General features: G+C 41.1%; 1 protein-coding gene across 4 annotated transcripts in view; it reads right to left on the bottom strand.

Moving 5' to 3' along the window:
• Tbc1d5 (TBC1 domain family member 5) overlaps positions 1 to 27,580 on the bottom strand; it is a 466,882-nt gene that overhangs the window by 33,650 nt on the left and 405,652 nt on the right. For all 4 annotated transcript variants that reach the window (XM_038341979.1, XM_038341980.1, XM_038341981.1 and 1 more), the window contains 2 exons: positions 22,673 to 22,836; positions 3,178 to 3,277 (listed from right to left, as the gene is read on the bottom strand). In XM_038341979.1, the coding sequence (XP_038197907.1) occupies positions 3,178 to 3,277; positions 22,673 to 22,836 (264 nt within the window). The remainder of the gene's footprint in view (positions 1 to 3,177; positions 3,278 to 22,672; positions 22,837 to 27,580) is intronic.

The following is a 27,580-nucleotide window of genomic DNA, read 5'->3' as shown; positions in this document are numbered from 1 at the left end:
CTGGAGGCTGGAGCTGCAATAGAACAGCTAAGCTCGGTAGGAAAGGTGCCCTGACTATCGGGAAGCTAGGCTACCTGGAGCTGGGGTGCAGGATGGGGAATGGTCTCCCCGCAGGATACAGCTATCCTGCTCTTCTTCTGCAGAGCCGCTATAGCTGAGCTCTGCTCTGTTCCCTTAAGGGAATGTCCTAGCAGAGCTATCCGCTTCTTCTCTGGCCCAAGATGTTACTTCTTTTGCTAACACTCTGCTAAAGTGGAGCCTCCACAGAAATGTAGCCTTGCTCAGCCCCACTCAGGGAGCTGCTCAGCCCCACTCAGGGAGCGTCTCAGCTGTGTTACTCAGTTTGGTTGCCTAAGGATGTCCCAGCAAGGTTCTTCTGTTCTGTACCAGCGACTGAAGGTCTTCACCAAGACTCTTCTGAGAAAGATTTATTTGGGAAGGATGGGTCCAGGAGAGTGGCTGCTTCTGCCAGGGAGGGATAAATGTAGGCCTCTATTTGGTGTTCTGTAAGCTTCTTGTATCTTCATAGGCATATCTTTCTTTAGGTTGGGAAGGTTTTCTTCTATGATTTTGTTAGTTTTCTGTGCTTTTGATTTGAGCTTCTTCTCCTTCTTCTATACCTATTATTCTTAGGTTTGGTCTTTTCATGATGTTCCATATTTATTTCTTGGATATTTTAGGTTAAGCTTTTGTTAGATTTAATGTTTTTTTTGATTGATGAGTCTATTTCCTCTATTGTATCTTCAGTGTTTGAGATTCTCTCTTCCATCTCTTATATTCTGCTGTTCATGCTTGTGTTTGTGGTTCCTGATGGTTTTCTCATGATTTCTGTTTCTATAATTCCCTCGGCTTGTGTTTTCTTTATTATCTCTATTTCAGTTTTCAGGTCTTGAATAATTCTTTCATATGTTTGATTGCTTTTTCTTGGTTTACTTTAAGGAATTTGTTGATGTCTTCCAATTTTTTGTTTGTCTTTTCCTCCATTTCTTTGAGGGAATTTCTCATTTCCTCTGTAAGAGTTTCAAACATTCTCATGAAGTTATTTTTTAGGTCATTTTCTTCTGCTTCATCTATATTTGGCTGTTCATGTCTTGCTGTTGTAGAGTCTTTAGGTTTTACTGGTATTGTGTTGCTCTTTGTGGTGTTGCATGTGTTCTTACCTTTTCTATTCATCTTTTCCTCTAATTGGTGTAGTTGGGGATGTCTGAGATTCTGTTGATTAATTTTCTAGATGCCAGTGAATCCAAAGCTCAGATGGTTGTTCATCATTGTACAGTAAGTGCCATGGTTCTAGTTACCCCCTTGGTCACTCCATGTTCCTGGAGATTTCTTGGTGCTCCTGGACTTTGTTTGCTCCACTCCTTTGGAGTTTGCTGTGTCAGGCCTACTTTGGCCTATGTTACTGGCTTTGACCTGTTTCTGTAAATTCAGGTCTGGATCCCCTCCTGCAGAGGTCCTTGGTTCTGAGTTGGTCCTGCAAAGGTCTCTGATTCTGGTCTATTCCCTTGGAGTTCCTAGGCTCTGGCATGCCCAGAACCACAGAGGACCTAGCTCAGGCCTAGTTCTTTGGAGGTTCTAGACTCACTTCCAGACCCAGAGGGGTCCTCACTTAGGTCTACTCCCTTGAAGGTCCCAGATTCATGACTGGACCCTCAGAGGTCTTGGCTCTGGCTCACTCGCTCAGCAGTTACTTCCCTGTATGTGTTCAGGTGGAGTTTGTTGTCTCAGGTGTGCTCTGGACCAAGTTGCTGGCTCAGTCCTGGTCCACCAGTGTCCTGGGACTGGATTGGCTCCTGGCTCCTATGAAGCTTGCTTTCTCTGGCCCACTCCAGTCTAGATAGGTGGTTCAGTCCCACTCCTCCCCATATGCACTTTAAAGACGATCAAGTACCAAGTGTAGAAAGGGTCTGGAAAGAGAGGAGTCACACTGCTAGGCTGCTGTTGTGGGTGTGACAGGCTTCTCTCTGTGGATCATCTACCAGAAGCTTTTCTCATTGTTTCTTTGTCACCTTTTCCCCAACAGAGGCTTGTAAAGAGAAGTTAGAGTAGGCAATGGCCCAGCCAGTTGCCTCATGTGGTAATAGATGCCAGTCAGTCTAAAGTACACTGGCATCTTTCCACATCTCGAGACAGTGGAAAGATGTTATTGCTCACTTGAAGTTAACATGGTTTAGGCTATCTAAGTGACAGCTACATTGGTCACTTGTTATAGACTCTCAGCCTAAGAGACAGCTTGCTGGACTCTGAAGTTAAGAGTTCATATCCAGGGCAGACTCCAAGGATGGGTTACATACAGAGGGCTCTGAAGTTAAGAGTTCATATCCAGGGCAGACTCCAAGGATGGGTTACACACAGAGGGACTGGTGGTAGGAGAAGGCCTTGATGAACACCCCTGCTTTCCCACCAGATATGTGTGTTTGTGTGTGTGTGTGTGTGTGTGTGTGTGTGTGTGTGTGTGTGTGTGTATGAGAGAGAGACAGAGAGAGAATGAGAGATATTGAGAGAGAGATTGAGAGAGACAGACAGACACTTGGTTGTGCTGATGATTTTTCATGTGACCCTAGAGCAGCACACTTCAAATGGGCTAAGAACAAGTGATACTATCAACAACAGAGGCTTCAGCAAGTACCATGTAACTACTGCAGTCATACAAAATACTTCAGCAGACCAATCTGAGTACTAGTCCCAGGACCTTCACAAATTGAATAACCTCAGAGGACCTCCAGATGTGGCACATTTATGACTCGTATGTAATCAGAACATTAATTAGGACATTTCTAGTTCTGAGGTCCTACAGGTATGGTTTTATAACTACAGAAAGCATCATCAGTTAGCATTGTGTGATTCACTGTAGCAGACTGATTTCAGAAGCTCATCCTATGGGTCGGAGGGATGCAGCTCTCTACAAAGGCTCTGTGGCAGTCAGAAGGTGAAAGATACATTTGTTTTCCACTGATTTGAATTCCTACTCTGCTTACTCATGGTTTAATCTCGGAACATTTTACTTCATGTGCTTGTTTCTTCGTAAGGACAATGTGGGTAGTGACAATATTTCTACCACAGTGGTTTTTGTGAGAAGTAAATGAGAAGATGCATGTGACAAGAGCTTACTTCCTGTGTACTGTGCCACCATCACTGTCTGACTGTCTGACTTCAAGGCCAGCACAGCTCACTTACCAAGATGCATGTCCATGACCTTGGCACAGTACTTGCACATGGCATCTAGGTCATTCAGCTGTCCTTGGAGGAAGGAAATCTGGGCTTCCAATTCCTCTTCCTTAAAAAAAAAAAAAAGAGATAAAGATTAAAAAAAAAACCTACTAAGTACTACATATGATCCTACATTGTTTGTTTTGCTTTGAAATGTGGTCTTACTTTGTAGGCCTGAATATCAAGGACCTCTCTAGGTAGGCCAGTCTGGCCTTAACACTACCTGCCTCTCCCAAATTTAGGAAGTTTGAGGATTAAAGGCCTGTGCCACCACACCCAGCCTCCTTATATAGACAAAACTTAAGGGGAAAAACAGATAAAAGCAAGGCCACTACTACCATCACCAAGAGAAACAGTATAACAGAGACAACCCCCTCAAAAAATCTCAAGTATTCCTAATCGAATTCTGGCTCTGGCTAACTGTAAACATACAAACTTTGCATAAAAGTACAGAAATATATTTTTATTTCATATAATATATATATTTTTTGTCATATTTCTCCTACCCTAGCTTCTTCTAGTTTCTTTCCACCTCCCTACTCACCAGTTTTATGTTCTCTCTCCTCTTTCAAAAGACACAAAAATTAAAAACAAAAGAAGCAAACAACAACAAAACACAATAGATCATAAATGCCAAAACAATATGAAATAGAAAGTCTACAACAGCACAAAACACAAAGTTCATTTTGTGTTGGCCATCTAATATCTTTCAAAAATATTGAGCAATATAAATTAAAAGGGGAAACTGAGTTTGACTAGCTCATACTTTGTAGGCAATTCCATTTTTCTTCATATACACACATCTGAGAAACCAAAGGGCTCTGTTTATACCAGAAACCTCATCATTGTCTAGACAATGAAAATATCTTACAATGTGAGCTTTCCCAGCAGCTAGTAAGCAGCTGGTCTTACATTTCCTCCCTTGATAAAGAGCTGGGGTATTTTGTTTCTAGAGATGGGTCCTCTGTGTGGAGTTATTAAACTACCCAAACAACAAGGACACAAAGATAAAGTCTTTTTAAGGAAACGTGATGTGGGATGTCCTTTTGTATCATGTGTTGCTTTTATTGGTCAATGAAGAAAGAAGCTGCTTGGACCTATTACAGGGCAGAATAGAGCAAGGTGGGAATTCCAAGCAGAGCTAGAGGAGAAAGTAGGTGGAGTCAGGAGAGAAGCTGTGTAGCCTCTAAAGGAGAACAACATGAGCTGCCAGCCAGAACCTTACTGTAAACCATGAGCCTTGTGCTAAAATACAAAATAATAGAAATGGGTTAATTTAAGATGTAAGAGGTAGCTAGAAATATGCATAAGCTATTGGCCAAGCAGTGTTATAATTAACACAGTTTTGGTGTGATTATTTCAGGTCTGGGCAGTTGGAAAACAAATGAGCAGTCTCTGTCTACAAATGTAAAATATTTTCTAGAGAAATCTGTAAGATTTTGTGAGTTTTTCTCAGAGAAAGGGAATAATTTTTATAATTTGGGCTATTTTAGCAAGTATAGCTAGAATAGAAAAGAAAGGATGTTGCCAGGGCTGGCACAGGTGAGAAAACAGATTTTCCAGTCTTAGATGCTTTTCTTTTTATATAAAATGTGCCATTAACAAAACAGAAAGAGAAACCAACTGAGGCATTTCTTTTTTTTTTTAAAGTGAGTAATTATAATTTGACTTGTAGGTAGGGTGGAAACGAATGGTTGAAAAGGTCTCCTGTAGGTGTAGTGCATTGGAAGACACATGTAAAAGCACTGAAAAGCACTGATTTGAACTGCAAGCTCAAGAGGTCTTAGCAACATGAATTGAAATGTTTGACACAAAGTCAGACATAGCAGTGCTCAAAAAGTGAACCATGGAATATCTACTGTAGAATTACACAAGCACTTTCCAAATTCATTATGTATCCTACCAAGTTCCACTGCTCCTCCCGCTCTTAAACTAGGACAAATGGCACCAGAAGCTCAATTGAAGGATGCTAATGGAACACATTGCCTATCCGGTTCCACTGGGCATCAAGGTGAAAAAAGGATGGTCTGCCTCAGGCCTCTTTTCTCTCTCCCTTTCTTTGTCTCTTTTCACAGGCCTGAACCTGTTCTGTAAGATCACTACAGACACTAAAGAAGGAAGGTTGTGTGTGTCTTGCTCTGTGATAGCTGTAGTCAGTGTGTGGAGATGGCACCACATACCCCGTCTCTCTTAGTGTGCTGTGGCCTCACTTCTTAGCTTGCAAGAATCCCTCTCTAACATCTAGCTCTATGGCCTCACTAGCCTTGATACAGAGACTACAGAAAGTCATTATTGTCAAGTTGGGAAGTTTAAGAAGCCGGGAAAATTCTGCGTTCCCTAATGGGTGTTCGGGCTAGAGCATCCAAGAGACTCATAGAGAAGTAAAAGCCACAAGAGAAAAACTGAGACCCTGGGCATGTTAAAATGTTTCTCCGGAGTCTTTCAGTCCATCACAGCTGTTGCCAGGTAAGCGAGAGACTCAGGTTATACTACTACATGCAGCAGCAAAACACAGCCTAATGAGCACTGTTCAAGTTCCCAACCCACACACCAAAGAGAAAAAGGGAGCCCTATTTTGGATCTGTTCCTTATGCATTGAGAGATGGCTGAATGTGGGAGAGTGGTTAAGAGAGAAACTCACATACGACACCAAGAAACTATTCCTGTCTTGTCATTGATAAATCATATGGCCTTAAACTATCTCCCTCTCCTGTTCTGGTGGAAAGTCAGTCCTCTGGAGGATGTAAACTCAAACTTTGCTCTCAAGGCATTTAACAACTGTTAATGAGCTGGAACATGCAAGTGGATCATGTGGTAGAGTGCACAAGTCTTATAATGAAACAAGAAACATTGCCTGGGAATCTTGACCCCTCCACTCAGTCATCTTTTAGTTACAGACACAAACGCAACCAGAATCTAGATCTGGACCAAAACTAGAGTTTGGTTGTGGCTAGTAGTTAGGGTGCTAACAGCCCAGGCTATACAGAAAACACCAGAAAAGAGAAGCTTCCTGGCATAAAACCATCTCTGTGTACTCCAGGCAATATTTTAATTGAGTAGCAACCTTGCTAGTTAAAACACAAACACCCCTGGGAGCTTTGGTCCCCAGTAGACACTCTTATTTAAAGAGTTTTCTTCTACTTGGTGGCTTGCTTTTGGAAAGCCTGGAGGGAAGAACTTCGGAGAACACAGTGCAGAGAAGATGGGCATGGCTTTCTGGCTCGAGACACTGGCCAGCTGGGAAGTGTCTTCAGCTCAGAGGACCGCCTCCTCCACAGTCTGCTGCTCTGCAGTGTTAGATGCTGTCACTATGTGAGAGAGACCGTGGGCAGTGCAGGGTTTGCACCTGCATGGGGCTGCCCTTGGTACTTGGCTGTCAAATTCAGAAGGAGAAAAAAACACAAATTTCTTCGTTTTCATTTTCATACCTACTGAATCTCAATACAGACAGAATCTGTCTCCACACAAACACTGTGCAAGAGTGCACATTCATTCATTCAAACCTTCATTTTCCAGGGAAAGCTTAATGCGATCCAAGAGGTCGGCTCTAGTTGAGGCAGGTGCAAAGGGCCAATAATCTCTTATATTTGGTAGTCTGAAGTGCAGTTTGCCATTCCTATTGAGGCTGCAGAATCTGAAAAATGTTCTTAAATCCTCCAGCCATCACTCAGGGTTTATAAATAGAAATGGGATCACGTGGAAACAAAGGGAGGCTTCCATTTATTCTTTACCATATTATATAATTGCAATTCTAAAACTGCCAGAACCTCCTTTAGATGTCTATCTTAGTGTCTAGTGCTGTGCACCCTTCAGTCGCAGCACTCTCCAGAATGACAGCACCGCTCACTTGCTCTCATTACACTGCCCTCTGTAATAAAAAAGAAATGCTTGCCTAATCACCCTGACGGTGTATGAAAACTGCTTAAAGATCCTTAAAAGAAAGTATTATTGTGTTTACCCTGGCATAGATGTTCTACTTTCTACATAAGAAGGAGTACGGTGGGGTCACGATGGAATCCTGGAGAAGACAATCCTGGGTTCAGAACCCATTATTGCCAGTACTAGCTGAGTACCTTTGTATAATTTCTTTAGTCTCTTGTTCTTTACACCTCTATCTGCTAGAAATAGACTTATTCCTTGGTACATACTCACTCTTATGTTTTATGTACTCCCCAGCAAACATGTGAGCTCCCTTTAACAGAGATTTATCACCTGGATGCAGAGTCCTAACTTCTAGATGCTTACTAAATTATTTCCTTCCAAAACTATTCAGCAATGTTTAGAATTTTAGAATACTCAGATCCCAACACCTGGAAGCATGAGGTAGGAAGATTGCTGCGAGTTTAAGGTCAGTTTGGGCTACATAGTGAGACTATTTAAAAGAAAAAGACATTTCTACAGGGTCATTAAAATTGTCAGGTATTATGTAACTTCGTTGTTTATATAAAGTACATCTTTCATATATTACTTTTATTAAATGATTCAATATCCTTTAATATTTCTTTATTTATTTTAGCAGTACAAGGTTTTGTAGTTTATTAATTATTCACTTTTTATTACCTTGTTTAATAAATTCATTTGTTTACTTTATGTTAAGTTTTGGGGGAAATGCAGTAACAGGTGAGACGTGGGTCCTGGTGTCTATTAAGCTTAGAGGAAGACCTGGTCTGCATGTTCTCAAGGCCAAGAAAGGAGCAGATGATGACCCTGGAAGCTCTGGGGACGAATCTGAAGTGCTCTCCACAGACCAGCAGCAAGGAGACATCTGTAGTACATGTGGGGATGAAAGCACGCTTTCTAAGGGTAGTCAAAGAAAAGGACTCAGAAGAAATGACAGAAAAGCATGTTTCAGGAAGCAAGGGTCCAGTCACAACGTGGTGCATGCATGCGTGCGTGCGTGCGTGTGTATGTGCGTGTGTGTGAATGCAGGAGAGTGTCAGGTGAGCAAAGGAACCAATAATGAAGTGAAGTCAGAGCACTGGAAGGAGCAGGAGTTTCAGATGGGCAGGAAGCCTTCTCTTCTATTTTTCTTCCCAGTGATATCCCTGGGGTCTGACATCCAGGCTGCCACACCCATATCCCCAACTGACTGTGCTAAAGCTCATTCACACGGGAGCAATGTCTGTCAGTCCTGAGGCAAAGTGGGACAGGAAGGGCCCTGGGGTGGAGTTCTGCCCAGCTTCTAAGAGTGTCTTCAGATCACAAGACAAGCAGACAAGGGAGCCAACACTGACAGCAGCAGCAGGAACCAGCCAAGAATAGCTGCCAGAAGACAGGAAAGGCGCCTAGTCTTGCTTGAACAGATGGGTGAGCAAGAAGAGGGAAGCACAGGAAATGGAAAGTCTTGATGAGGTGGAGGAAGGCTGCAGATGCTCTGAGGAAGCTGTGGTACACAGAGGGTAACACACACACACACACACGCACACACACACACACACACACACACACACACACACACACACACACACAGTGAGTGAAACCCCAGCCAGAAGCATATGGCAATAGCCTGGGAAGACACCATCAGGAAAAAGAGAAAAGGAGCACAATGACTATATTACACACTGCATTAAATTAAGGGGTCTAAAGGATATGGGTATATGAAGCAGTTCAGCAATTGTACTGGAGAACAAGCTGGAATATGAACTACAGCTATAGCGGTAGTATATAAGAGGCCAGCCACATACCATCTTTGTGACTTTAATTAGTCAGCAACTCTTTGAGCCTGACTATAAAATGGTAATAATAATTTGTATGTCCTATTGGGGGGATGGAATTATATGCATGGAGAAGTGCATTTCTGATTTGGTATTCAATTAATTTTAGACATTCTTTTCAATCTATTTAAAAATAATTATTTATATGTATGACTGCTTTGCCTGCATATTTATATATATCACATGCATGCCTGGTGTCTGTGGAGGTCACATGAGGGTGCCAGATCCGCTAGAACTGGAGTCAGAAATGGTTGTAAACAATCATGTAGGTGGTGGGAACTAACCTGGGCACACTGTAAGTGCAATATGCACTTAAAATCACTGACCCAACTCTCTAGCCTACTTTTTTGTTTTCTAATATGAACAAAATGTCACCTGGGTCTTGTTAAAATGTAGTGTATTTCTGTAGTTATGAGCTAGGCCTGGAAGTCTGCAATTCTAACTAAATCCCAGGGAATGTTATGGCTAGACAATGGGCCACAATTTGGACAGCATTAGTACCTGTGTTAGGCCCTCATACTTCCTTCTAAATATAGTTTTCAATCCTCCTGAAAAGGCCATAAACTATTCTCCTGTCTCCCTGCTCTGAGGCAGCTTTAAGAGGTTTCTGTGTCACACGCACATTTGGTAACAATCTAAAAGAAATCTTCTCAATACAAAGTAGGAGGCAGTGGGGAAATAAACAGGGCAACAGCTCCCAAGACAGCTTCCCAGCCCTTCTGCATTAACTCTGTGCAGAGTGGCTTCATAATTCTATTCAGTATATTATTTGTGATTTTTTTAAAATTTACTTATTTATTATGTATACAGTATTCTGTCTGTGTGTATGCCTGCAGGCCAGAAGAGGGCACCAGACCCCATTACAGATGGTTGTGAGCCACCATGTGGTTGCTGGGAATTGAACTCAGGACCTTTGGAAGAGCAGGCAATGCTCTTAACCTCTGAGCCATTTCTCTAGCCCCTATTATTTGTGTTTTAATAAAGCTTGCCTGAAGATCAGAGAACAAAGCAGCCATACTGGTCAGCCATAAAGGCTAGGGAGTAATGGTGTTAATCTCTGGACTTGGGAGAGAAAGGCAAATAGATCTCTGTGAATTCAAGGCCACCCTGGGCTAGATTAAATCTGTCTAAAAGAGAAACACAGCTCAAACAAAGGTGATCGCAGCAGTTGGGTTCACACGCCTTTAATCCCAGCACTAGGGAGGTGGAGACAGGGGCAATATAGCTGGGTGGAGAGAGGAATATAAAGGGGGAAAGACAGGAATTCAGTGGAGTGTGGAGTCTGAGGCTTCACGGAGACAGGATCTTGCCCTGTCAGTGTGAAGAGGTGGGAGAGGTAAAAGGGCTCTCTAGTGGTTGTCTGCTTTGCTTTTCTGATCTTCAGGATGAACCCCAATATCTCTGATAAATATTTATTCAGAAATAAGTTTTTGAACCACTAGTTCTCAATGTATTCATAAAGACAAGCACTTAGATAGAGATCATGATATTTGAATCTATCCTAGGTTTTTTGAAAACATTTTTTATAAAAGTCTATAGTAAGTAATACTTACTACTGAGAATTGTGTGAGTGTACATGATATATGCAGAGGCCAGGAACCAATGTCTTCCGAGATCACTTTCTATTTTGATTTTCAGACAGTCAATGAATGGGAATTTGCTGTTTTAACCAGAGTGGGTGTGAGCTTCAGGGACCCTCCTGTGTCTGTGCTCCCAATTCTGGGCATCCCCATGCTTGGCTCCTCCATGGGTGCTGCAGCCCAAACCCTGACCCTGCACATGCACAGCAAGCACTTTATCTACTGAGCCATCTTCTCAGTCCTACTAATAAATTCAAACTTTTAGAAACATAATTTTATGCCTATTACCCTTCCCATTTTGTGAGCAATTTTAAGGTTGTTGCCCTTCTAGAAGTTGCTTATGAAAAGTAAGAGAATAAAAAGAAAAGACAAGAATAAGTACTAGAAAATCGGGCCCCATGTTACAAATTCTAAGTAAGTTTATAAAGCTAGCACAAACTGGAAAAGGACTACAGTCTTCCTGATAAGCATTACTCGGGTGAAGTAGGACGGCTACAGCCTCTCTCGCAGTCACCACCTGCAAAGCCTGTAACTCCTTTTACATAGATCGTTTCAGTAAATTCCTAGCCCTGAATTCAAGAGGTATCAAAGTGTTGTTAGAGAACTGCCTGTCTTTTAAACATTGGACTTAGAAGTGTTTTCGTCTAGAAAGGTCTGTATATAAGAGTCTAAATGACACTGTTAAGAGACACGCCCCAACTTGTAGACTTCCAGGCTGTCACCTTCATGTTGTATTCTTATAATCAGGCAGCATGAACAATCTGTTGTAACCCCAATACGTTCCCTCTACACCAAGTCAATGAGCACAGATGGTACTCTGTTAATGAGGGTTTTTCTACCTGCCACTTGCATGTGAGCATATCAACTGATGCAACCACCCAGCCTGTACCAGGGACTTCTCATTGTTCATAGTACTGTTGGCTGGCCAAGATCATCTGTGAGCTCTTTCCTGGCACCGAAAGCAGAAGCCTACACAATGGCTAACCCAGACACAAAGACCTTGGCCAAGGCTCCTTTTGTTGTTGTTTGTTTTGTTGTGGTAAAAATAACTGGCCATGTGAGGACAAAACACGAGACATGTATCCCCATTCTCAAAGCGAAATGACTCTCACGAGGGCAAACAGAAGCCTATACCTGAACTGAACCCAAGTTGAAGATCAAGACTGGAATGAGAAATACTTTAAGTTACAAATGGTAGAGGGAACCAAGCATTAGAACAACTGTGATAATCTCTTGTTAATATAAACAATACCAGCTATGAAGCGTTTAGAAAAAAAACAAACAAAAGCAAGAAGGGGGGAATGCTCTGCGTCAGCCATATGCCTACCACACTGACTTATTGGAACCCCATTTCTCAGTAACACCAGCCAATTTCTATTAACTTTGAAAATTTGCTGGTAAATATTGGTTGGGGAAGATACCAGAGTGATTCCTGCTACACTGAGTACTTGCAACAGTACACAAAACCTTTAAGAGTAGGAATTTATTCCTCAATTTTCTGAGTGCCAGAATCAACACCTGATAAAAGGACAGTCAGAGGGAACAGAGCCTGTGAGACCTTTCACATGAATATAAGGAGACAACTACCCTGAATGCTGAATCAGCACCCATGAACCAAGCATGATAACTTGCACCTTCCATTGTTCCTTCAGGTCTGGGAATGGGCAGACTTTCTACTGTGAGAGTTAAACACTTCCAGAATCGAATAAGTAAAGACCTGTGTACATCATGTATTTGAATCGAGACCAGAAAGAATTGTGACTTTTGTGGCCATGTGGAAAAGACAGGAGCTGAAAACAGCAAAGATGTATAAGACAACATACTTTACTTAAGAGAATGAAAGAATTGTACATCCCTGAGAGGCAGCAGAAACGTTGAGGAAGGATTGATAGCAAGGTTGCCAGAGAAAGATCATCAGAGACCTGACAGGCCATTCCTAACCCTGAAGAGCTCTGATGGGGAGTTAGAAACTGGGACTAAGATGTACACAGTGAGCAAACTTGTGTCATGGACTACTTTGAACACTCAAATGTTCTATTTAATATGAGGTTATTGTTCATGAAGAACAACAACATTGCACAGCATATCTTTCTATATTCTTTCTCTTGTAACATGCCAAATTCAGAAGGCAAATGGGACTCAGTATAGTTACTTGTACTGTAATGTTTGTTTTCAAACTGAATTGATATCAATGATAATTATGTATCAAGGAACAACTGAGAGACATTGTATTTCACAGCTCCTCTCTATAATTTCATTCTCAAGAAATGCCAGGTATCAAATTGCATGCAGTTGAAACCAGGAATGCACAAAATGCCTGCCTACATATACTGCAATGTCTGCCAGCTATCCAGTTTACTACATGCTGTGGGTGTACATATATACATAGGTATTGCTTGGATTCCATACAGCTCTGCCCAACCACTGCACAGTATCCCACAAGCTAGTATTAAATACTTTCCCTTTCATTTCACACGTTATAAGATCATTAGTGCTGGGCCCCAACCAACCCCATTTCTTCCTGAGCCCTGACATTTTTGATGCATGATTTTTCACACCTATGATCTGTAGAAATGGATTAGCCCCATCTGTTCCAACTCCTCTGAAGATTATGGCTTATCAGAAAATGGACATATTTTTCAGCAAAATAAACTATTTACAAGAAGTCTTTAGTGTAGACATTGTAGGGCAGAACTGCATGAAGTTTTGGGTGCATACTTTCCCAAGATACCCTTTGGCTATACCTTCTTTTTAGGTAAACCAGATCCACTCCACAACTGAGGGGAGTGGCAGAGACTCTCCTAGCGGATGGTCTAGAAATTCAGGTCAACAGCACACAAAATCCTGGGTAGTTCTGAAAATGTCTCTGCCTCTATATGAAGCCACAGTATTTAGGAATAAGAACACAGTCTTAGTAAGGGTTTCTGTTGTGATGACCACTATGACCAGAAGTCCTTGGAAGGAAAGGGTTTATTTCACCTCACATCTTCAGGGAATAGTCTATCACTGAGGGAAGTCGGAGCCTGAACGCTGCTTACTGGCTTGTTCCTCATGGCATACTCAGTCTAATTTCTTATGGCATTCAGGACCACCTGTCCCGAGTCAACATAGTCCATATCTCGGCTCATTCATAAGAAAATGCCACAGGTGGTTGCCCACAGGCCAGTCTGGTTGGGGCATTTTCTCAGCTGAGGTTCCCTCTTCTCAAATTACTCTAACTTGTGTGTGACAAACTGACAAAACAAAATAATAAAACAAAACCCAAGTCAAACCATCAACCATAACAAACAGAGAACAACTAATTGAATTTCAGATAAAGAATAAAGTTTCTTTAGTATAGTTCGCATATTGCCTGTTAAAAAAGTACTCATGGATTACATCAAATTTAATTGGACATTCTGTATGATGCAACAGCACATTAGGAGGATGCCCAGGAAGGTACAGTCAGTCTTTCTCCTCTGGATATGGTGACTTTACCCGGTGTGGTTATGTTTCTTTGATCCTAGGCAGAGCTTATCCTAGGCAGAGCACAGAGAGAGTGGGGGTCCTTGAAGACACTAAAGCAGTGGTTTTAAATGCCAGCTGAACATCTGCTGACCAGAAAATACAATAATTACCCACGCCCAGTGCTCACCTTGTAGATGAGGATTTCATTCCTCTGCTGCCTGTGCTGCTCTAATGACTCCAGATAGCTACGATGTGGACCCAATAAAAAACAAATTCCTTTGGTCTCATGTGCAACTCTTGCCCACTATAGTCACTACAGTCACAGGCCATAACTTCTATCCTGTGTGGCTTACAGCATCCTAAATAACAACAGTATCATTGGAAAAATGCAAGGTTTAGCATTTACACGCTTTCTAACTAGACCCCTTTAGAAGTTTTAATATTAACTGTAGGTCAAAGCATTAGATGTGCTCATTTACTTGAGAGAAAAAGCTGGTGTGCCTGCCTTATCTCCTTCTGAATGGAGCTCAGGGTCCTGCATGTGATACCATGACTGAGAATGTCCCCAGTCTTGGGCATTTCAACACTTGACTCCCAGTTGATGGCGCTGTCTGGGGCAGTCTGGCATTACTGAAAAGAGTACGCCATTACAGGCAGGCTTTGAAAGCTTAAGGCCTCTCCCTACTTAGAGTTTGCTTTTTCTGCTTTGTGCTTGAGGTTCAAGATATGAGCTTCCAGTTCCTTCTGCCAAGCCTGCCTTCTGTTGTTACATCTTCCTGACACAATGACAGACTCTTAGCCCCAATAGGCCCTTCTTTCTGTAAACTGCCTTAGTCCTGGTGTCTATCACAGCAAGAGAAGAACAACTAATACACCAGGCAATGCCCTCAGGTAGAAATCTAATTCAGACCATCATCAAGAATGTCCACAGCCACATATGGCACAACCTTGTGATCCCAACACTCAGGAGGCTGGGGCAGGAAGAGCTCTAGTTTGACAAGAGCATGGGCTATAGGAAATAAGATGCTAACAGCTTCAACGACAGATACTGGTAAACTCTGATTAACGTCCATAGTTGAAGTTAAGCTTTATATAAATGTTAACATCAACATCAGGTACCATGTTGACTTCATTCTTATTTTCTTCAATTTAATTAAAAATACCTCAATATTTTCAAAGACTATACATTTTGAAATCATGATGTTTGAATAAGAACTGCACATACAGTATACAAATATGCTTAAAACACAAAAGATTGCCAAGAATCAACTGATTACAATGTGAAGGCAAGCATTTTGTCAGTATCTCTCACTCTTTAGACTTGGTGGTAGTGGGTGTACATGTGCTACATGAGCAAGTTAATGACACAATTTACAAGTTCTTTACTTGGAAAGGGAAACGGGGAAGGCTTTAGATAAATATTAAGAGCACTGTCCTTTCTTATGGGCCTTCAAGAACAGAAAGGTAATAAAGATTACTAGGTCAGAGTAGTGACCCAGGTGACCTCAGGTGCTGGTCTGACAGACAGGCTTGTTCTGTGCAAGGACAAGTGAGGCTGAATGTAGTTTATTTAATGACATCAGGTCGCTGTTATCAGTTCATTCAAAAAGAAAAATCAGAAATACCAGAAACTTAAAAGTAGACTAATCAGTAAGAATATTAAAGGTGAAACTATGGGTAAACAATGTGAAAGGCAAGAAACCGTCTAGTCCTGGGTTCAGGGGTGGGGAAGAGAGTGTAAGTATAGTATAAGAAGTGTGAAGTGCTTCCTGGCTTGGAGGAAAAGATTCTCCCTTCAGGCCAGTGTAGCACCTAGGGTATGTTGGCGCTGTAGCTTATCATGCAGAGCACGGGCTGCCACCTGCCCTTTCTGCCATGCTTCTGTGACACTGTGAGTGTGTGAGTTTCTGACATGGGCATCAAGGGGCAGGAAGGTAAGAGGAGGGACAACAGAGCTCAGCTGAAGAGAAGGCATTTGAACTGAATCTCTTGGCAGAGAAATTCAGCTCAGTTATGAGAAACAGCCACGAAGGCTCCTTCTCCACCTGCCCTTCTGTTTGAGAGGCCTGGAGCTGCTCTAGTGAGAGCAGGGATTTTGTTTTTTTTTTGAGTGAAAGCTCTGTAGATTAATGTAACTTCCTGGCAAAGTTAATGTGGATGTTTTTAAAACATAAAAGATGAGCTGTAGGGACAGTTTTTTTTTAAAAAAATTTTTAATCACAGTTAGATACTAAAGGAAAAGAGGGAGACAGCTTACAGCCTCCACACTATGACTCTTGCCCTTGATTGACTTCCCTTTGCACAGGGTAGCTGAGAATTTTCTTTTTCTCCTATATCATGCACATGTACATTAAGGGAACAAGTAACTGTCCCTCTAAGGCAGTGCAGTTTGAAAGAACACATAAACATTAAGTTTCCAGAAAGGCCATTGAAAAGAAGTAGATGTCATCAACAACACATTTAATTTAGCATGGTTCAAACCCATAGGACTCCCTGGCCAGCTGCCAACATATAAAATTGTTTGATTTGAGCTCTCCCCAAGCCAATGTATATGCCTCTTTGGCAGGATTCCTGTGGGCACAACCTGGTATCTTTACATCTTACAGAGATGATGAAGAGGAAGATAAATGATGGAGGAAGAAGGCCTAGCAAGAAGAGGATGATCGTCCTTAAGGGTGCAATCCATTTCCTGTAATTCTGTGTTCACTGGGTGAGTGTGTATGTGTGTGTGTGCTGGTATTAAATAAATTTAGTGAGGCATCATGAAGTTAAAAAGCAAACCTTAAATCCCACTTCTAAAAGCGAAATTGAACTAGCTCCGCTGCCACCCCACGTCTGTGCTGGGATTGCACGAATGCGGCGAGACTGAGGACGGAGAGGAATGTATGCACAAGCATCTACGTCTACTCTCTCAGACCACAGCTGACTGGCAGAGACTCTGAACTAAGTTCAAACAGCTAATTGAATGTCATGCTACAAATTCCTAAATTATCTTGACATAAGATTGAAATTCCTAGTAAGGCTTTTAAAAAGCTAAAAAACAGTCATGGCCTCTAAATTAATTTGAATCTATTTATGTCAATAAACTACATTAACTAGGAAAGCACGGGTGTTTCAGGAAAGCCACTCTGCTCATTTCCTCTTCTAATTCACTGACTTAATTCAAAACCTGAAAATGGACCCCTCAAAGCTGACTGACCCCTAAAGCAAAACTTCTCTTTCAAATTTAAATGCTTTCGTGAAGGACAAGGGTAAGCCATTCTGGCAATCCACCAGTTTTTCACCAAGTTCCTGGCTGACCATCATACTCAGGCTACTGCCCCCTTACAGTATGGTCACACACTTACAGTTCTCTATGCTAAACACCCATCTTAACAGTGACTGGTTAGGGGTAACTGCAGAATTTAATTTTGGCCAACAGGAGGAGAAGAAAAGCCTGCTGGGAACACCTAAGTATGTACTGTGAGACAGTCCTGGATGCTATCACAGCAGTTAAGCATCTAATGCCTCTTGTGTTGATGAGATAACTTTATATAACTACTACTCCCCATTTACTACAAATAACCACAACAGACAGTTTTTACATTCCTTGTACAGATAAAATGTTCATAATTCCAATTCTAGATTATAGTCTGCAATAGATTAGACAATGTTCAAACTGGCTCTAGTTCTAGAGGTTATTAAGAGTCTTCTTTTAAATCTGTCTTCCTGTGTCTAGCAACACTGCTTCTGTGCCACGACAAGACTACACTAATGAATTACCAAATGCTATAAAAATCAAATTCTGTCAGATTACCCAAGTCAATAAGGGGATCATCAACACACAGGATGAGCACTCCTCAAAGTTGCCCCATGCCCACAGCTGTTGGGTTTACTAATTATCTACCTGTGAGTGCAGACATTTTGATTTCATGTGGTTTGTAGAGGACCCTGAACCATAGATACATTTAGATCTTTGGAGATTAGTATGTAATTATCACAAAATATGACAAAATACCTTGCAGTTCCTAAAGATTTTAAAAATTACTACTGGCTGATACGTCAATTTTAGGATTTTCCTTTTACTATTTTCTCTGTCTTTTACCTAAGCAAAGAAATTTTTAGAAAAAAAATGACAATTGTAGAATAGTCTTAAAAAGCAAAAACTCATTTAACAGTCAAACAAATGACCAACAAAAAGATTTCTAGTAAATACTGGATATCATTATGCAAAATAAGACAAAAAATTAAAGTAAAAAAATTGCATTTTTGTCTTTAAGACCACCATCAACAAAAACAACACAAATAACCTAATTAAAAATCTAAATTTAATGAGGTAAGCCTTCTAGATACTTTAGGGAACGGAGAAGAAAAATTCTCTTCAAAATAAATAATGTTCAGAACTATGGTAATATTTTTGTTTGTTTTTGATACAGATTCATCCCATATAGCTATAGCCCAGACTAGCCTCTGTCTCCAGAGTGCTTGGAGGAAGGTATCACCATCCTGGCACTACAGTAGGTACTACTGATCATGAAAAAGGCTAAATAAGCAGAAGACAGACATACCCAAAGATGAACATGTTGTAGCGACCAGTATAAGTGTGGCAAAATCTGCTTTAATGCTATTTTGAAAAATGCTTTTGAAATTGGTATAGACACTTCATACCCCAAGTGTGCACCATTTAAAGCCTTTCTACTGGCTGTCTTTTTTAGGATAGGGTGCATTGTATTTGTTTTCATACTTTAGATGGGTTTTCAAAAAAGGGGGGGGGGACAAAGTTGAGCTAAATCTTTAAAGAGGTAACAAGGATTGGCAGATGCTTATAAAAGACCTTATTCTAGGCTCTGAAGTTAAGAGATACTGTTCCTAAAGAAAAATAACAAAAGGGCATCATTATGCTTCTCTATCATTATGCCAGTGATAATAAGAAAAAAAGGGGGATGGGGACAAGATCTGTCTTTCAAAGGTGTGCCCCCAGTGACTTATCTCTTACAGCCTGGCACCACTTCCTTTAGTCCACTCAGGATAAACACATACAGACTGATCCATTGATGAAGTGGGCACCCTGCTGATGCAGTAACCTTTCTTGAAGCCTTCACGATCTGCACCATTAGGGGACATTTCAGATTTAAACCATAACAGTAGTTTAGCTGAGTGTTTGGGTAGGAAGTGATTCATCCCACAGCACTGAAGGCAATGGCCTACTGTTTGGCTTTGGTGTTGCTATAGACAAAACCTTTTTTTTTTTTCATTCAACACTGTAAGTCCCTAAGATTTCTTTTGTTTTCTTGTGAAGTTTTTCAGTACTGGATATAAGTGTATTTTTTTTACTTGTGTATGTATGATATTCAATTTCAAGATTCCGGTTTAAAATAGTGGAAGCACACCCTGAATTGAGTGTCTGTGAAGTCCAGAGGACGATGCAGGGTGTCATTTCTCAGGTGTCATGTATTTTTTTTCCTTTTAGGATGAGGTCTTTTACTGGTTTACCTGGCCTTCACTGCCATCTTTTTGTTTGTTTGTTGTTTCTTTTTTAAAGCATGTATTTTGGGATGGAATTCGTGGCCTCCTGCTTCCAAGACAAGCATTTTACCCAGCCAGCACCTTCCTAGCCCTTTGAATTGTATTTATAGTCACACCTCTTTTGTTGTCCCCATTTTTTCTGGATTCAGCTATGTTATACTTTTTCTTATTCTCTACTTCAATCTTGTCTTAGATTTTGGTTTTTGGGAAGTATTTCTTCAGCTTTATTTTCCAATTCTTCCATTAAGTTTTAAAGTTTGGATATTATATTTTCATATTATGCCTTTATGTTTTTATTCTGTGAAAGAATTACAGTCAACCCTTCATAGTTATAGGTTCTGTATAACAACTATCACTTGAAAATATTTTTTAAAAAGTACGTGTACTGAACACGTAGGACACAGCACCCCACCCCTTTTCTCCTCAGACACATAGACTTTTAGCTTACTATCTCTTAAACAGTATGCACTTTACATAGCAATTAAATGACTAAGGGATGGTTTAACTTATATGGAAAAAGGTGGATACCCAAACATGATATAATTTTATCTAGTGGTTTGGACATCCACAGACTTCAGTACCAGGAGGGGATCCTAGATATAATTCTCCATGGATACTGAAAGATGAATGTATGCATGCATGTTACTTTCTGAAGTTGTCTTGCCATGAATATTTTAGTTGTCTTTTTTTTGTCTTTGATGACCACATTGCATGATTCTTGGCTGTCTTAATATAGAAAGCTATGAACTGATGAGGCACGAGGAAGCACTGTTTGGATGGTAGTATCTATTGATGGCTAGGCCCACTGTCACATGACCTGGTTTCTTCTTTGAAGAATTCCTAAGGAAAGAATGTTTGTGGGGTGTGTGTGTTCACAAGTTCTATGCTGATACTTTGGGAAACAAGGGGAGGAGGATGGGGCTGGAGTTCCTCTATTTAGTGTTTAATACAATAATCACCCACTGTCCACAGCATAACTCCATATGGACTGTGTCTGATGTCTCTCAGTCTAGTAATCTTACTTTACTCTTTCCAGAGAACTAAAGCTCCAGTCTTCTGCTCGATGGGAACAGAAATCTCTTCTATGTGCATAACTGGCAACGGTGACAGCTTTGTTCTGTCTTTCATCTTCACTGCCAAGGCCTCAGGTCCCAGATGAATTTACACCTAAAGAAAGAGCCTTCTTGGGTTTTCTACTGACGACTGAGGATTCAGCTTTCTTACACTGTTTAGTTACCCTTTGCCATATGCTTCCCGATAAACAGGCTTTACTGCTGGTGTGGTCTGTCCTGATTTCTTATTTTGAAGTTTGTTGCTAACTGCAGAGGAATTTTAGGAGGTGGCAGAGGTGAGCAGTTGCAGACACACTGTCTCCATAGTAAGTCCCACCTGTGGATACTGCAGACCACAGCTGTGATAGAGCACAGGTGAATTCTTTCCCTCAGAGAACAAGGCACACCTATGTGCTGCACAATGATATTTCAGTCAGCGATGGACCAATATTTAACTATGGAACTGTGAGACTTAGTCATTAAAAAACCTCATAGCCATCTTAGTCTAAATTCAATACCATGTAGAGAACAGAAGTACTCTGCACTTCTCAGAATGCAGCCCCAACACTGAGTGATGGGCAGATGAGGCGGCTGAGACACTGTGGAGTGAAATGGATTACCAAGGAAGGGTGTCCAAAGCTTCATCTCTTATATATCTTGACCAATCATCTCTTTAGGGGGTTAGTAGTTGTTATTTTCCAGCTATAGCTAGATTCTGATATGTTTCCTCTTTCAGGGGGCAGGTGAGTTCTTCATATTAGGTTAGGTGTTGAAGTAGCCATAAAATGTAGCTAAATCTCTTATAAAACTGCTTGTAAAGATCCAATACCAAGTGGTCAGCCCTCAAAACATACACACAAGTAACAACATACAGACTGAGCAGGTTGTATTTATGTATATAGGAATGTATATAAGTATGCATGTATGTATGCATGCATGCATGGAGCAACTATTAATGGAAAAACAGGCATACACTTGAAAATGAGCAAGGAGAGGTATGTGGGAAGGTTTGGAGGTAGGAAAGAGGAAAGGGGAAATGATGTCATTATATTATAATCACAAAAATAAAAGATAATAAAATATTAAAACTAGATTATTAAAGTAGTTGATACAATCTGAATATATAGGCTTTTAAGGATTATATACAAAGTATATAGAGACTATGAAAATAACATAATAGAGGGGCTAGAGAGATGGATCAGTGGTTAAGAGCACTGGCTGCTGCTTTTGCAGGGGACTTAGGTTTGGTTTCGTGCCTACTCAGTATAACTTTAGTTCCAGGGGATCTGGCAGACCTCTGTGGGTACCAGGCATATCTATAGTGATCATATATGCAGTGTAAGCAAAACCTCAAACACATAAAATAAATATAAATCAATCTTTATAGCCAAACAATCAATAAAAAACCTTACCATAATAGAAATGTGATTCACATAGTTTTTAAAAATAAAAAGCAAAATTATTTTACTTTTGAGGCTACTACTTTATTTATTTATTTCTGTATTCTGAGACAGAGTTTCTCTGTAGCTTTGAAGCCTGTGCTTGAATTCACTCTGTAGACCAGGCTGGCCTTTCTTTAACTCACAGAGATCTACCTGGATTAAAGGCATGTACCACTAATGCCTGGCTCAGGTTAGTATTTTAAAATAGAAAATTTTTTTTTGTTTTATTTTTCCGAGTGTCATAATCTCTCACCAGCAAAATGTTGTTTATTACAATTTAGAAGGCAGTTGGATAGGCATACAGAGGCCTGATGGAGACTGGTGAGGTAGGTGGTACTTGTGTCCAGTCACGGCTCTCTTTTTTTTGTGGCTGCTATTCACCAGTAAGCCTCCTGACTTCTGACTCTGCCTCAGGGTCTGCCTCCTGAACCATAATAAGCAATGGTGGGGCTGTGTTCTGAAATATGACATACTTTGATAAGAGGACAGAAGAAGGATTTAGAAAAATACTCCATTTATTTTGAACAAATGTTTCTGTTTTCCCTGCTAACAGAGATCAGTCTTAAAGTATGATAGCACTAACATGCTCCTGAAAAATTAGTTTGTTCAAGTTCATAGACGTGTAAGGAGTTTTATGTAACTGGGCGTAAGCGGAATTTCCCTATGTGCCCTACTCTAGGATAAAATGAAAGGTGGGAAGCGAGCTACTCTTACATACTTACAGATTCTTTTCTCCCTATAGTTTTGCTGTGTGAGCGGGAACGTGCGATGTTGCTGAAAAAGGAATCCTTTTTAGAAGCTGATGAAGGTGGGGAGCCAGAGGACTCTCTTCCCCCAGGCAAACTCTCGATGCTTGAGGTTGGACTGATGATCTTAGAATTTTGCCCTGTAAGAAAATTAAGCAGCAGTCATTGAACATCAGACTGTCACGAAGCCACCAGATACACTGGGTCTGATAAATGGTAATGAGCAACAGAGCCGCTGTTTCCCAACACTAACATGAAGATGCTATTTTTTTAAAACAATGAAGTACCAGTTTAGTTTACAAATATGTTATGCATACGACATAGGCCATGCATATTTTAAAAAACATAAAAAGAACCCAATTTCCTGAGATGAAGCGTTAAATAGCTGAGTCCTCTATTAGAAGCTGGATGACTCCTTAACTGAGAAAGCAGAGGTGACTGTGCTATGTATGAATATGATTCAAAACTAATTAGCAGAATTGTTCAGAGAGCTTCCTTCTTTTTCCTAATTGTACAACAGCCCCTAGCCCACTGTGGAGCCTGAGTACCTCTCCCTGGGCTCGTGCCCTGACTGCAATGGTGGCATCTGGGATGCTCACCAAGTATAAGGTCCATGATTAATAGATGCTCCCTACAGATGAGTCTTTTCTCTTGGGTCACAGATACAAAGTCACTGTGTCGCAGTAGGACTAGTAGGTATCTACCAGTCTCCTGTCCCCAGTCTCACCAGCTGTCCTCTGCAGCCCCCTCCCCAGGCTATTCGGGATCTGCTCAGGTTCTGAGTGGAGTGCCTGCTCTTCCTGAGGTGGTTCCCATCCTGTGGTGCTTGGCAGCAGAGCTGCTCCCCCCACCCTCAGCCCCTAGGTCCTCTCACAGGAAGCCCTGGACTCCTATAAGGTCTGCAGTAGTCTTTAACACCACCCCTCAAGCCCATTCCTTCTTCTTTTTGCAGGACTGTTTTCCCAATAAATCTATTTTGTTTCTAATTCCACTCAACAACAATCTTTAATGAGTGTCGCAGTAATTTCAAACTGAGTACAAGGTTCTCTGAACTAGAAAAGGGCAGGGAATAGAGACTCTATGGTCCTAGAAGCATCCTGTGCTGACTTTAGGCCTACAACAGGAATATTCTGCTCTCCCTTACCCTGGCCTTCCCTCCTTTGTCTCCTACCCCCTTCCAGGGCTCTAGGCCTTAACTTCACTGGGTTATTTGTTTATGGCAATAACCCATAACTAGGATCTCTCTGGATGGAAAAGATCCCGGGACCCATTTAGAAATTTTCTTGTTAAAATCATATCCTTCCCTCCTTTCCCTTCTCTCTTTCCTGAGTCAGGGTTTCCCTATTTGGTCCAGGCTATACTTAAAGTCACTCTGTAACCCAGTCTAGCCTCAAACTTGAAAGCCAGAACGCTAACATCCCAAGCATACACCAGCATGCAGGGAGCCAGGGAGCTGGCCTGGCCTGGCTGCCTTTGAGAGGCATGTGTTACAGAGTTTTTAGGTGGTTCCCAGGGCACTGTGTGCCTTGCAGTTCCTGAGAAACCAGGTATTCCCTTAGGCAGTGAAGCATTCATGCTATCTCTTGATTCTCTATATTTCCTAGACACTAAGCAAACATATAGAAACTTGGCAGGACTATTTGCCTTAGACATTAATCCTGCATATCCCACATGGCTAGCAAACAGCATTGTATCCTGGCACCTACTATTGTATTGATGCTGATAATAAACACTATATTCTGTTTCTGATAAGGGTATAAAATGTCTGATTGCTTACAATAAACTTGTCAGAGCTTTAGTCTTACTATGTGTGGTCAAGATTTATTTCTCACTGGCCATATCAGGTACCCTTGGCCTGGTAAGTCAGCCACACAAAAATCTAACCTACAACAAGCTGTACTATTTTATACTTATATTAGCATTGTTACGAGTTTCCAATTTCTCTATATCCTCATTAGTACTCAGTAGCTACCTTTTTATTGGAACTCTCTTATTGGGCACAAAATAAAGTCTCGTTCTGATTCTGGTGAGTATTTTTTAAGGCATTACTTTCTTTGGTGAAACACTTTTCAAATTGTTTACATTCTTGAAATTGAAGTATATGCCTTTATAATACTGAGCTCTTTCCATACTCTGGGCACAAGTCCTTCATTAGATATATGATCTAAAAGCAGTTTTCACTCTGTGTATTGTTTCCACCATCTATATTTTGTCATTTGAAATCCAAGTTTTTAATTGTGTGAAATCTCATCTGCCTATTTTTCTTTTGGTACCTGTGCTCAGATCAAAGAAACTACCACCTACAAGATGGTTTTCTTCCACTTCTAATTACAACTGCATTTTCTAGTCCCTCTTCCTGAGACAGACCCTCATTTGGTCCAGACTGGCCTTAAACTTGGTCTACAACCAAAGATGACTTTGACCTTCTGGTCTTCCTGCTTCCACCTACTGAGTGATGGCACTGCACGTGCCCGGCTTATATGGTGCTGGGATCAAACCTTGGTTTTTGTGCATTCTCGGCAAGAGCTCTTTCACCTGAGCTGTAACTCCCCGACTGACAGTTGACTGTGATGTGTCTGGTTCTGGCGTTAAGTGGCTTATTTTCATGTACAGATGAATGCTTTTCATAAAGTCATGAGTATGTGCCATTTCATCACATACTCTGCCTTCCACTCTCTTCCTTTTCCTGGGTTCCCACTGTTTGTAAACTGTTACTGTTAATGGGGCTAGGCAGGGTGTTCAATACTGATCATTTATCTTCACCTTCTGTTCTCTCTTCCTCCAAGAAGACACTTTCAGTCAACACACATTCAACTTCTGAGTGTGTGTTCTGTCACCACAAGTCTGATGCTGAATTTAAGAAGTAAAAAGTTCACTCTAGTTGTCGTATTTTTCAACTGCTAAATATTTGATTCTTCAAAAAACTCCTATTTATTGATGTTCTTCCTTTGCCAAGACACTGTTTCTACCCATTCAGTCCTTACAAAGGGTTCCCTGTAGTTCTCTGAACACATTTATAGTAAAATCTAATGTGGCATTTCCTCAGAGACAGTCTGGATTGATGGCTTTTTTACCAGGTATGAGCCATAGTTCCCTGTTTTATAATTTACAGTTTCTATAACAATTAGACATAATATGATGTGGCAACTCTGGAAGTCAGACCCCATGCTGCTCTACCTCCTGCATTCACTTATCTTGCTATTTGTTACTGTATTCTAAAGTTCGTTTCCATTCTGTGCAGTTACTTTGCTGGTTTATAAATAGACAAGATTTAAATATCTGAGTCAGTTATTAGCCTTTACCAGGGTTCTTTAGGTGTTGGGATGTACCAATTATATCATATTATATTATACTATATTATATTATAGCAGGCAGTTTATAGCTTTGTTGACTCGTGGAGGCATTTTTCTCAACTGAAGTTCACCCCTCTCAAATGACTCCAGCTTGTGTCAAATTTTCAAACCAACAAACCCCAGAACAACTGAACCCTTGTCAATGTAACACATGAAGACATCACTCTTGAACTACAATCTCTCCTGTCTCATTGTCCCTGAGACACCACACTGATACTAACACATAATATAAAATATTCCAGCTTTTGAGTCTCACCTTCTTTTAAAATTCAAATACTTTAAATGTTCACTCTCTTTAAAACATCCAAAGTCTCTTTCAAAGCCCCAAGTCTCTCTAAAAATTACAAAAAGCCTCTCAGGGCCTCTATAAAATATAAGAAAGCATTTATATATTTCTTACCCCAAGAGGAAAGAACCAGGAAACAGTCCCAATGAAACCAAAGGAAAACCAAACTCCAACTGCGAAATGACTGCTGCCCGATGCTCAGTATCTTCTGGGCACCGAAGACCTAGGCAGCTCCACCCTGCTGGCTCTGCCACCCCACAACACATGTACCTTGCCTTGTAGGCTCAGGCTGGCTCCACTCCACATCTTGGTGGTTGTCCCAGAGTACTGGTACATCCAATTGCTGGGGTCTCCACTGCAACTGGGTTGCACCTTCACCAATAGCCTCTCCTGGGCTCTTTTTTTCAATGGACTTTCTCTAGACAAGGTGCCAAACCTCAGCCTCTTTCCACTACAGCTTTAGTTCTGGAGCTTCTAATTGCTTCTAATTGCAATAGAGGCTGCACATTCACCAGTGCTAAACCCCACCTGCTCTCCATGACTCCTTTTTACCTTCAGAATCAGAACTGCCTGGGAGTCTCTTGCATAAGTACCTAGCCCAGCTGCTAGCACAAGGTACAGTCTTAGCCTGCTCTAGACTAACTCTTTCTGCTGACCAAGGAAAAACTTTCCAGATAGTTTTCCTCAGTAATTCTGGTCTCATCTTAACCACAGGTGTTTGATTCTTCAGCCTCATCTGACAAGTATAGACTGTACCATTTCATTTTAGTGGTTCTGGTCTCTTCTGAATCATAACTATTCTTCAGCTCCAGTGGCCCAGTGCTGGGAACATTCTGTCTTTCTAGTTCAGTTCCAAAGTCCTTCCAAAATCCTCCCCAGAACACAGTTAAGGTTACCAAAGCAATAGCTAAACCTGGTACCAATTTCTGTCTTAATTTGTGTTTCTATTGCTGTAATAAAATGCCATGATCAAAAGCAACTTTAGGAGGAAGAAAGGGCTTACAATTCATACTCCATAACTGACAGTTAGTAATCTGGAGGCAGGAACTGAAGTAGAAGCCATGGAGGAGTGCTGCTTACTGACTTGCTCTGTATTGCTATTGCTTGCTCAGCCTGCTTTCTTACATAACTCAGGACTACCTGCCTAGGGACGGCAAGCACACTCCCAGCATGGGCTGAGCCTATCTATATCAAACATCAATCAAGAAAATGGACTACAAACTTGCCTACAGGCAACTGTTGGAA

This window comes from Arvicola amphibius, chromosome 9 (assembly GCF_903992535.2).
Source record: "Arvicola amphibius chromosome 9, mArvAmp1.2, whole genome shotgun sequence".
NCBI classification, from domain to species: domain Eukaryota; kingdom Metazoa; phylum Chordata; class Mammalia; order Rodentia; family Cricetidae; genus Arvicola; species Arvicola amphibius.
This window is presented reverse-complemented; position numbering and strand designations above follow the sequence as displayed.